Raw genomic sequence first — 12,899 nt, 5'->3', positions numbered from 1 at the left:
GGTTTTTGGTGATCAAATACTTTCAGTAAAAACTTTAATATTCACTTTAGAAAACTGAGTTGCAATGCATGCTACCAAAAGAAAAATCTTTTCTTGTGGGAGAAGATCTCTGGATTTTGGATTTTCTTGTTCCTTTTGCTGTCCAGTAGACTTGTGCTTTGTTGCTGTTGTTGCTCGTGCAGCTCCAGTAACGCAGCTGTCGAGGCTGGATCTGTGCCAGAGGAGTTTTAACTCATGTGGAAACGGTGCTCCCCTCGAGTTATGTGGGAAGAGAATTCATACCTGTCCTGGCTGTGGTAGCCACACATGTTGCACTCGAAAGGATCACGGAACCCGTGGCAGCCCATATGGATTGTGTACATCACATGATCCAAGAAAAGGACTCGACAGTGTTCGCACTTGTAAACTTTCACTTGCTCCCCATTGCTGCTGATCACTTTGAAAGCATCCTGGGAATTGTCAGTACCTGCCCTCAAGACATCATATTGCCTGCTTTCTTCTTTTATGGATATGCCATTTCTTGCATGGGGACCTATGTGATTTGTCAGGTAAATTAAACCACTGCGTTCCTCGTTATTGCTCTCGGTATCTGTTGAGTCTTGGCAGCTGTTGCTGGGAGAGGCATCCCGTTCAGAGGAGACAGATTTGGCTTTGGAAAGCAGCAACAAGTTTTCCACTGCGCTGTCCTGAGCTGTGTGGTTGGAGCGAGCCTGATTGTCCCCAAGAGGTTTGTGGAGCTGATACATGGGGCTGATGACGGGCACCACTTCAGAGCCACCTGGTGGTGTCTGGACGAGGGGGCGCAAGGACTCTGCCCCCAGGTAGCTGATGGCATTGTTAATGGCCTGGTCTATGACGTGCGTCTGCATTATCTCATTCTCCTTCTCATAGTTGGTGGTGGCATCATATGGAAGATCAGACAGACATTTCTCACCTGCGGTGGAAAACAGTCAGGAGTTAGACAATTCACTCCTACATAATTAAGGAGACGAATACCATGGACTAATCAAACAACAGAAAAGAAAAGAATTGATCAAATCCACATATGAAATGCACCTGTGGTATTCACAGATCTCTAATATAGCTGGTCAGAAAGCTGGTTGGTTGGTGCTCTTTTAACCTGCAAAATAATCTGAGCTCTTTGGAAAACCAAAATGGAAGAAAACAGATTTTAAAAAATAATTCTACGGGGACTTGTGGGAGCTACAGATTGAATGCTTCATCCCTGTCTTATCCTTTCTAACTGAAATCCCTGCAGTGAACTGGGGCATGCCCTTGTGGCTAGTGTACCAGCACAGTTACAGGGAGCCTGGGCTTTATGCTTCAGAGAATGAAGCACATTATCAATTTTTCCCTAAAACATTACATTTTTTTAATTGTAATTACAAAGTTTTAGTTTCAAACTTTCAGTTTCTTACAAGTAACCCATATCACTAATGTGGTCATATGTAATTTCTGAAGGAAACCAACAAAAACTTAACTTTCCATATTGCAACCTTCCTCCCACGCATTGTTTTTTAAACAAGCCATGCATTAGACACATTATGAGAAGGTCCACGTGCTCCTAGAAGTTTTGTGTCAAAAAAGTTATAATCTACAAGAGCAGGGAAGAACCATGGAATCTATTTTTCCTATCAGGTAGAAAGGTATGCACAGAGCAAGATTCTTACTGCTTGCAACCTTGACTCTGATTTGCGATTTGCGATGCCAAAGCTAAGGGATACTCTTCATTTTTAAAAATCAGATTGCACTGATATATCTCTGGCTGGATCCCCCCATATTGAATGCTGAATATCACTATAATTTCTCAAAATATGGTCTGAATTTTTGGATAGACCTGTGTGGTGCTGGGCGTTGGACTTGGTGATCCTAGTGGGTCCCTTCCAACTCGGGATATTCTGTGATATTCTATGATTCTGTGATTGAAAATTTCTGGACAGATAGGACTAAGAAAAACATAGAAGGTAAAAGTTATAAGTGGGAGAAACTATTTAAAGGCACAGACACTGATTTTATGAACCTGAACAGTCTTCTCAAACAGTGTTTGTAAACAATCAACATTATCAGGCCCCTGACAAATCTGCACAGATACAAAGGGGTGAAAAATCCCAATATGTTCCTAGGGACTACCAGTACCACATCACGTACCGTCTGGATAGCCTTCCTAGCTCTGCAGGAAATCTTCGGAAATGCAATGAAAGCCACAAACATCTCTATGAAGTCTGTAGTGCTGTCACCATCTCCTAGTCAACATGACATTTACTTGCAGACCTTAGAAGATTCCCCTGTCCTTTTCCCTGAAGATCCCAATAAATAAATGACACCATAAAACGTATCCTCATTTGCCTAATAAATGCTAATAGGAGCATGGAAAAATTACCAGAAGTTCCCCAAATTAATTTCTCAATGATTTCCCACCCAGTTTCTACTCAAATTGAATATTCAATGCCAGTGAAGAGCAAGACCTGAGCCTAGAAAACTTCTGGCATGACCTATTGCAATGACAGGCCTCACGTGTAGAAAGTCCTACTGTCTGCTTTTCCCACAAGGTGCAGTTCCATACTAGTTTGTCCATGCTCTGCAAACAGAGAAAAAAACACTCCTGGCACTGCGTAAGTTTCTGTAAGGGATGCAGAGTATGGGCACTTTCTAACTATGCTGCACAAGCTTCTGCTTCCTCTTGTTTCCTTTCCCTATCATTCTCCCAATTTGAGCACCCCATTACTGTGGTGCATATATATTTTTTTCAGATTTACTCATGCTAATGCTATAGTTTTCAGGCAGAGTTTGAGGCTCAAGATTCACAATAGGAGTTGTGAAAGACTCTTGATTGATATACAGAAAAACTCTCCTATTATGAACATATACCCTTGACTCATGGGGGAAAAAATGAGGTCAAGATCATTTGTATTCAATGTATACTGTATATCACTGAAAAATTGGACTGGTTTTCATTATACACAAAATTTTGGGCATCTGGAAATCATAATTTTAATAGCTGTTTCTTGGGCAGTATTTGCTTTATGTAGCATAACTAGCTGGTACTTGGACTGAAAGGATAAGAAAAATTTGTTTCCACACAGAACTGTCTGAAAATACACAAACTTGAGGTAGGCAGGTATCATTTCTACATCTGGGCAAAGCCGATAATACTTGCACTCATTAAAAATAATAGCTCATTTCTGTGGTTATTAGAGCATAAGTAAATTAAACTACTAATGGTTTGATGCACTTCAAGCTTTGCGCCGTTCAGAGTTCTGCAGCAAGTACTTAAATAGTAACACAAACGCACTTAGCTCATGTGGACTTTTCCCTTTTTTATTTTTTTACCACTCAGTTTTCTTTGCTGCCTATTGTTTTAACGTGATAAACGTGTCAATCTCACCTGTCATTCCCACTCTCTAGTTTGGAAGGCCCAGTTCTGTTTTCAGGTCTGGGAGCCATTTCAGTTTGGAATACATAGAGGGCTTCGTGAACACTTGCTGTCAAAGAATTTTACAGATAACTGGCTTAATTTGGTGAACAATCTCACTTTGGAAAGGTAATGGATTTAGCTGTGAGAACGAGGGAAGCAGCAGACAATCATTCTCTTATGCAAAGGATGCCATTTGCTCCTTCTCCCTGTAATTCAGCATGTGGACTGGGATGACATGGTAATTCACAGGAACAATAAATATGTTTTATTACCCAAAGGTTTCCTGACCAGCTGCCCTGACCTTGTGTTAATCGGGAATTTACCTATTATGTGAGGCAGCAGGTGAGGATGGGAAAGGAATGGATTTGGGGGCATTTCCCAGCCAGAAAAGTTTATACTTTTGAAGGTTATCAATTTTCCATAAATATCTCCTGTCAGTACGCTGTCTTCCTATATTGCACCCTGAATAACTAACTGACAGAAAACTCTGCTCTCTTAAGACTCATAGTTAAACTGGCTGCCTTTACTGTTTCTCAGGGTGAAGAGAAAAAAAGAGAATGAAAAAGCTTGTCCACACCCAAAGTTATATTGCATGTAAGATGCTTGCTAGTACCTTTTAGATTTTTAACCCTTCTGGTCTTCCTGGAGCTTTCACAGAATTAATATATTTGCCTAATACAGTCAGTTACTGGGGAGTCTAAAGGAATCTGGTTTGCCTCGCGTGGTGGCTATATTTTTTTGTAATTACCTCTACTACAAATTTTGTCCTTCATTTTGAGAGCATAAGCATTTCTTATCCTTGACCACCTCCTGCAATTTTTGCTTTGGGACTTGAACACAGTCTTGGACTTCGATTGCAAACTTTTGTTCCAGCTGTAGCTGAGATTCTCCTTCCCTTGTCTCAAAAATATTAATTTTCTGTTCATCTTTGTGTCCTCATTGAAGAATGTTTATTTGGAATTTCTGTCCCATAAGCTGGTCTAGTTTTGCCTTGACTTTTGACTGAAGACCTTTATAATGTGTGTTTTTCTAAAGACTTCAATTTTCTCTGTCTCCTATAGAATAATATTATAAATGAATGTACAGAGAATTATAAAAGAATCTGAGTAGATATGAGTATATGCTGTCATCAAATTTCCTGTGTTATTACCCATTTAAGACTAATTCAACATAGCTGATAAAATATTGTCTGTGTCTGACTGCTACAGAACTGATCTAACCATTATTTAGCAGAAGGCTTGACAAGCAGAACAAAATAAGTGTAGCCTCCATTTCTTTCATTGTTAAGACAAAAAATATGTCTACTAGGTGCAAACAGCTACGATTTTTTTGGACTATTCTTAGAATTTACCCAAAGATATTTTGATTTAGGTATTATTCTCAGAACTATGTACATTTATTTCCACAATCATTTTGAGCTGTAGAAGTATACAGACTTTCTGAAGGGGTGAAGAGCATTATCCAGGCTATGCTCAACTATTCATGAATGCGTTCACATATACCAGCATGCCCAGATCTGGATCTCATCTAACAAGATAATAAAATAATCCTGAAAATGTGGTCAAATACTTTCCCAACAGAAGACATTCCTAAAGCTGTTTTCAGGTTCTTAGGGCAACCTCAGGAACCTGTGTAGATCTTGTAAAGATCTGGTTCATAAGCATTAGAAAAAGACAGAAAGACTTAAAATAGATCTCCAAATGTGGAAAATCAAACCTCCAGAAACATATAGTGGAGAAGCTTGTCTGGCTTTTTCTTCCCCAACACATTGCTGTATTTGCTTCTATAGAGGTAAATATTGCTAATTTAGTTAAACAATTAAAATCATAAAGCAAAAGTAAAATCCTGTGAGTTTTGTTGGGGGTTTTGTTTTGTTTCATTTTTTAGGAGACAGCAAACGTTTAACTCTTACCAACAAATTTCTGAGGCATAGAGCTCTTACGTTTGGCGACGTTACTTGCTAGTCTATCCAGCACGAGGGATCTTTCTGACCCTATCTTGCACAGGTCTTCAGCCATTTCACTCTGGTTAGTTTCCTCTTTTATGACTGAAATCAAATGACATCAGAAGGGTTAGGCACGCTTGTTCCATGTTAATGGAACCATTGTCTTCAGGTTAGAGTTTCTTAGCTAATGTCTTCCAGCTCTCAACCAGTTTGAACACGGAGCTCACCACTACAGACACAGGTCAATTCTGACTGTAACAAAGTCCCTTACACTGATTAATCTCTATATACATGTTCATGTTTCCCTCGTTCAGGATACAGAAATGAGACTGCAACTGCAAGGCATCTGCCTGTATGTAGCACAATCACTCTGCCCTTGATGTACAGACACCCTGCACTGCCATGAATAAACGAGACTCTGAGGTTATACTGGACGTGAAGCAGCTCATCTTTTCACCCTCCCGCTGTCACCCCCACCTGTCGCAGTGGAACAGCCTACGTGATTACCACTTCTTTAGCAGGAACAACGGACAAACCTCTCAGCTCCAATAGCGGAAAATGTAGTTGCAGGTTACATCACCACACCCCCTACCTTTTCCCCTACCTTTTTTTTTTTCCCCTAGTAAATATTGCCATATTTTCTCAATGCAATTTTGGACTTTAAATCACAATGTCAGCTAAATTGCTAAAGTCACATCTATAGTGGAGTGCTGATTTGTGGTACTCAAACCTGTTTTATAACTTCCTGCAGCTGCTAAGACATTGTAGAATTAGAAAGGAACTTGGCTGTGAGGCTCTAGAGCAGGGAGACTATTTCACTTTCATTACATTTCACTTCAGTATTTTCCTGCAGAAACAGAAGGGATATATGAAAATGAACCTGCGAAACAATGACTAAAAAATACATGGAAAGGTGTTTCTGACTTCCAGCAAATAATGAAAAGGTAATATGCTGTGAGATCAGAACACTTTTTTTTTTTCTTTTCAGAGAAAGGCAGGAAAGCAGTTAATTTTATGTTTACCTGCTACTAGGATATTTATATTATTCCTGAACTTGTGAGTTACTATAAAAGGGAGAAGCAAAACATGCTTTTTAGACTTAGATTCGGCACACTACTTCAATTAGGTGAGGCACTCTGCTACATTTTGCCTTCTGTGCTTGCTCAGAATTTATTATGGATTTATTCCATTTAGCTGTGAGAAAGGTTCCCAGAACCATTATTCTGGTACCTGTCTGTTTCCTAGTAGTTGGGAAAATGCAGGTCCTGTGCAATATTATTTTGATGATATAGAACTGCCATAAAAGCAAAAATTGTAGAAGTTTCATTGCTCCTGAAAGATGCGAACATCAGGCCCTGGTGGATAACTGGAAAGAGCAGGAGAAGTGCACCAGACAGCAATGGCTCGCATTACCAAGCAGAAGAGCACATGGCTAGCTTTTGATTCACTGCTGCAGTGACAGGGAGTCAGATAATGATGCCCCAGCTCATGAAGATGCAAAAGCCTGTGACTGACACAAGATGTGAATTAACAGCATTTGGTCATGAGGGTGCAGGATATTAAAAGACATTGATGCTATCTCGTCACCACTGAATAAGCACGTGCTAGCATCTTGTACTGGCTAAGGCTTCCAGTTAGTAGTTAGGAAGAGACTTTCCAAGAATATTTAAAGCAGACAGTTTAGCAGTGAAACAGGAGATTGGAATTCTAGTTATAAAAGTGAAAGGATTGAGAAATATCTGTTTAGGATGTTACAACAGTTCATTTCTCACAGTTCAAAAGAGGGTAAATTATATCTTCAACTTCATTCAAACTGTCAATATTACAACTTTTAAAACTGTTTATATATATAAAAATATATTTTAAATATATATATATATATAAACATGGACAAGTTAAATCAAATACTAATTTGCAGCCTTTGCAACTGACCTTTCTGAAATTTGCAGCCAACCTATTAACTTTCTGTAGTTCTTTGTTTATGAACTGAAAAAACAAAAGTTGTCTTTCCAAGTCAAAATCCACAGGTGATTCAAGAGCTGTAATTGACCCTTTTTAAGCTTCATAAACTATTTTTCTCTGTTATATATGGTTTGCCAGCGGTATCCCAGGCTGCATCAAAAGAAGCATGGCCAGCAGGTCAAGGGACGTGATTCTCCCCCTCTACTCCACTCTCCTAAGACCCCACCTGGAGCACTGCTTTCAGCTCTGGGGGCCCCAGCTCAAGGAGGACATGGGCCTGTTGGAGTGCATACAGAGGAGGGCCACAGAGATGATCAGAGGGCTGGAGCACCTCTCCTATGGAGACAGGCTGAGGGAGTTGGGGTTGTTAAGCCTGGAGAAAAAAAGGCGCAGAGGGGAAACCTTAGGTACTGGAAGCCCTCTCTAAAGGGGGCCTACAGGAAAGCTGGGGAGGGACTCTGTCAGGGAGTGGAGGGACAGGACAAGGGAGAATGGCTTTAGATGAAAAGAGGGGAGATTTAGATTGAATATTCAGAAGAAATTCTTTACTCAGAGGGTAGTGGGGCACTGGCAGAGGTTGCCCAGAGAAGCTGTGGATGCCCCATCCCCAGAAGTGCTCAAGGCCAGGTTGGATGGGGCTTTGGGCAACCTGGTCTGGTGGGAGGTGTCCTTGCACATGGCAAGGGGGTTGGAACTAGGTGGTTTTTAAGATCCCTTCCAACCCAAACCATTCTGTGATTCTATGATTTTACATAGGCCTGATAGGACTTCAGCACACTTCCACTCAACTCAAATGCAAAACTCCAGTGAACATCTCTAAGAGAAGAGCATCACATGGACACTAATAATCTACTCCTCTAAAGTAAGAATTTTTCCATTAAATTCAACAGGTTCCTAATTTCATGCTGAATCTCTTTCTCTTAAAGAAAACAGTCAAAAAATAAAATATAAATACAATCTCTTGTTTCCCTTCTTACTCTTATTTGCTGGATCTTTCCCTTGTATAAGTACTTTTCCAATTACATTTGTTAGATTTACAAGCTGACGGAAAAATTTAACCAGTTTAGTTCCTTTCAACGGATTTATTTTTTTAATGTATTCTGCATGAGGTATTTTTAAAATGCTGTAAAAAGTCAACCCGCTGTAGCAGAATGTCAAATCAGATGCTGTCCTAACTGAAACCAGGACACCTAGAAAATATTTGTACCAACTTTTTTGAGTCTGGAAAAAGAAGGGCCTTCATAGCTCCGTATCACACCCTGACATATCGTAAGAACAGTGGCAGTATAATTACTTCATTTTCTAGATATAAGAAAGAATATAAGAAAAAATCCAGAAGGACGCTCACTCATTCTGAACTGTTTCATTGCACATTTTCATCTTTGAGTTTATATGGGAAATAATGTAAACATTGCAAAATGGTATGTATACCCAGAGCTACCCTGTCTGCAGTGAAACAGAAAAGATTGTTTATAATGCAATATACCAGGAAAAGAAAAGAAGTGGGAAAGATTTATTTTTAGAAAAATAAAGGATTGATTTACTAACTGTGTACTAATATTTTAAATTTTATTTTTAAGAGTGAAATCTTGGGCAGAATACAAGGGCTAAAACCAGAAATTAATCCTGTATTTTTTTCCTAAATTGCAAAAGTACTCCTATTATATCCAATGTGGATTTATGTGGTGTTTTCAATATATGCTAGGAAGGTAATTCTTCCAAAGCATTCACCAATATCCCAGGTTTTCATCCCAATCAGGTATTAGACATTCAATCCTAAGTTACTGTAAACTCTTTTCTGTCATGATATGCTATAAACAAAGTTCTATCTATCTCTAAAACTATAATATTTCTAATTATAGTTTCTGATTCCTGACATCAATTTCATATGGGCATTTCTGCTTACTAATTAAGTCTTTAGAAGTAGTTCAGCTACTAATTCATGCCAATGTTCATGTGTTGCATGCAGGCATTTCAAATTCAATGCCAGACACTTGAAAAGTTGAATTCCAAGACAGAATATTTGCTTCTAAATCCGATCACCTCTTTGAGGAATAAGTATTGCTGCCTACTGTATATTACTTTGAGCTTTCCTATTTGTATTTTCTCCATCCCCTCAATAAAATTAGAAGGGGCACTGCTCTCACACACTGTCTGCCAGACAGTTGCCAGTCACATTATGCCAGTTACCATTATGTGCATATACTTTACATTATTTGATGGCATGTAAAAACACATTCAGGTTCTGTCCAGATATAATATATTAAATGAGGCATCATTGAAAACAGGTCAGAGAGAACCTTCCACTTTGTCATTTGACAAACTGAATAATATATACTGACAGGATCAAAAGGTGTGCAAGAAATGTAACTTACTCAATGAGCTATAACTTGAAGCTCAGATGCTAGATCTTATAATTAGCTAAAATGATGTGTGGGTACTTCCTGAGAACAATCCCATACAGATCCTTATGATCTTCATTAAAAAAAGATCTAACCCCCAACATCTGCTTGCTTGCTGTATTTCTGGGCATAGTTTTAGATTCTATATTCTCCAAGAGATGGCCTTTACATTCTACATAAGACCAGTTTCTCAAAGAAGAGCAACAGTTCCTATTAAAACTGGTGGGACATGGGAAGTTGTTAATGTCGGCTGTCGACAAATTGTTACCCTTTCTGGACTTAGTAAGATTGGCTAAGTTAAATCCCTCTGGCTTCCTGTCCTCTTGTTTGGAAGACTGAAATGAAAGACAGATAGCTCATTCTTACCACATGCATTGGTCCCAGTCATCAAGAGAGCCCATTAAGCTGTGCCTGGGAATGGCAGGAGATAAGAATTGCTGCAGGAGATCCTCCAGCCCTACCTAAACCACTGATATTAACTCGTTATTAAGAACACACCCACAGATGTACTGTGATGTAGGACTCCATGCAAAAGGAAGAAGTGTTGAGATGATGTAGTTATATTTTGGTCTTGAGATGGTGAACTGGAATGTTCTAGGTCTTGCAAATGTCTTAATACGTATCTGACTTTCACTTCGGCTTTTTTTTTTTTCTGAGCTAAACAAAATGAGACAAAAGCCAAATATTTATCAAATATTGAATAAATCCAGATGCAATATTATAAATATGGTGGTGTGTGGGTGTATGCGTAACATTCTGCCTCTCCGACAAGAAAAGATGCCACAAATGGTACTACTGTTCCTTTTAAATTCCTTTTTCTGAGTATGTGACGGTACACTGTTAACCCCCAAATGGATGCTTTTATTACCTGAATAAAGGTTGCTTGAGATACTCATGGTTTGAAGGTAGTTATGACAGCGTTCTTTATGTTCTTCCAAAGAGCTGCGCTGCTTATAGCTGCGTCCGCAGTATCCACACTTATGGGGTTTGCCAACTGGGGAAAATAAAATTAATTGAAAAGTTCAGATGAGGTATTCAACAGCATGTTAATAATGGTAAAAACAAACAAAAAACAAAAATAAAAACACCCCAAAAGAGACCCATGAGGTGAACTGAAGAAAGATTTTGTCTATTTTTATAAAATAATGGAAAACTAATTATATATCTTTGCATCAACAAGCCAATTCTGTGGGTGCTGCAAGCTTATTTCAGATGATTCACATCAGATAAGGACTGTAACACTAAATCTTCAAAAATGACATCTATACAAGCTAGAAATTGAGACACCTTCAAAGATCTGAACAAAGTTACCCTAAAACCTAGCTCCCACGGAAACTGTGAACAAGGAAGACCTGTTCATAGGTCTGTTTTTGCACCTGCCCATGACTGGATATCAATTCTGCTGTAACAACAATCAGCTCAAATATTTTAGGACAATGGTAGATTGGTAGATTTCACATGTTTTCTTGCTCTCTGCTTCTTGAAATTCAAGACAAAGGACATGACAAAAATTGTTGTTTTACACCAATGCAGATCGAGGCAGTTCCAGGAATTTCACAATGATAATTGGGCTTCGTGGACTTCTGGACCTGAATTTTCTGTCTTAGTGTGAAAAGACTGTCACCTCATAAGTGATTTCACAATTCTAGATGGTTACACAGCTAAACTTTTGAATTTTATTTACAAATTCCCAGGCGAAAATCAGGCTCAGGCATCCAACTCGTTTTATAATGTATTTGTGTCAATTTGCTAATTACAGGAACCAATCAAAATCAATATTTTCTGCATTGTTTTTTAGCTATGGAATCCTAAGCATTTGCTGAAAGCGTTGAGGTGTAGTTTCACGTATGTATGAAAAATCATGGTTTAAATTCCACATCCACTAAAATCAGTAAGGGGGAGAGAGGCAAAATAGAATTTTAACCATGAACTTATTTTGGATATGTGGGACCAACCCTAGGGTTCTTATCATTTAATATGTGTTAGACAAATTTCCTTAGTTCTTTACAACACAAAAATGCTCCTTTGAGAGCCTCCTTCCACTACTCAAAGCAACTGTCCCAAAGTCACCTTTCACAAGTAAAGTTACCAGTATCAGTTCCAGCAATTTGTCTTGGAGGTGTCGTATCGAATTTGTATTTCCAGCTTAGCTTGTGAAACTTGGTGAGACTACACTCTGCTTTTTAAGGTATGTTATAAAGTTGCTAAATTGTTTTTTCCTCACAGAAGGAATGTGACTAGGGCTTTCGTAAAACAATGAGAGGTCAATGGCATTGGAAATATGCAACTACTCAAAAATATTCATTCATATCTCTATATTACTATTGAGGGAAAACGCAGAAAACCTCTAGCAGAATCCTCATTTTTGGAAGATTCTTATCTTTCTCTCTCCCTCCCTCTCACTCCTCCCCACCTTTTCTCTTTCAACGTACTTGTAATAACCAGATGCAACAAATAACTGCTGTTAAATGCTGTAGGTGGTATTCATGCCTTACACTGAGACTGACTACCAGACTGAAGGTTTTTGAGATTTCATGACTTAAAACCTACTGTGTGTAGACCCTGTGTTATCTCTGTATGCAGATAAATGACATCTAAGCCCTAAAGCATTCAACAGCTTTAATTCATGTTGGTAGTTCCATGAAATGAATTACTCACACAAGACTTGTAAGATGAAACCCTAATACAGAAACTTCTAATTGACCAAGAAGTATGGGAAACAGATCAGCTCAGCTGAAGGATCATGAGTGCAAGCAGAGATTAGTCATTTCTTTGCTGCTAAAACACTACAGCCAGCTCACAGCTTGGTTAACACTGCCATGAGACTACTTGCCTTCCGAGGGCGAGAAGACCTCTCAGGCTTGGTGGCCACCAAAGCCCCCGTCTCCTCGGTGCCCCAAGGCGGTCCCGCACCTTCACTTACCCGAGTGAGTCCTCAGGTGGCCTGTGAGGGCATCCCTGCGTCGGCAGGCATAGTTACACAAGTGACATTTGAAGGGCTTCTCGCCTGAGTGCAACTTTATGTGGCGCAGAAGGTTGCCTTTCTGGGTAAAAGAAGCCCCACACTGATTGCACTGGAAAGGGCGTTCTCCTAAGGGGAGAAGGAGAAAATATGTGAGAACAAAAAATCTTACACAGTAACAAGAGAAAGATTTCAGCGAAAAAAGTTGTTTTC

At 39.2% G+C, this 12,899-nt stretch overlaps 1 protein-coding gene across 17 annotated transcripts in view; it reads right to left on the bottom strand.

Annotated features, from left to right (window-relative positions):
- Positions 1 to 227: 227 nt before the first annotated feature.
- The window catches only part of IKZF1 (IKAROS family zinc finger 1), a 56,412-nt gene continuing 43,740 nt past the window's right edge, over positions 228 to 12,899 (bottom strand). For 3 of the 17 annotated variants that reach the window (XM_035552769.1, XM_035552771.1, XM_035552773.1), the window contains 4 exons: positions 12,648 to 12,815; positions 10,593 to 10,718; positions 5,328 to 5,462; positions 228 to 934 (listed from right to left, as the gene is read on the bottom strand). In XM_035552769.1, coding sequence (XP_035408662.1) covers positions 228 to 934; positions 5,328 to 5,462; positions 10,593 to 10,718; positions 12,648 to 12,815 — 1,136 coding nt within the window. The remainder of the gene's footprint in view (positions 935 to 5,327; positions 5,463 to 10,592; positions 10,719 to 12,647; positions 12,816 to 12,899) is intronic. The other 14 variants (XM_050708961.1, XM_035552775.1, XM_050708962.1 and 11 more) reach the window with 10 other exon arrangements.

This window comes from Cygnus atratus, chromosome 2, assembly GCF_013377495.2.
Source record: "Cygnus atratus isolate AKBS03 ecotype Queensland, Australia chromosome 2, CAtr_DNAZoo_HiC_assembly, whole genome shotgun sequence".
Lineage (NCBI taxonomy): Eukaryota > Metazoa > Chordata > Aves > Anseriformes > Anatidae > Cygnus > Cygnus atratus.
The sequence above is the reverse complement of the archived record's forward strand: the minus strand, read 5'-3'. Positions and strand labels throughout refer to the sequence as shown.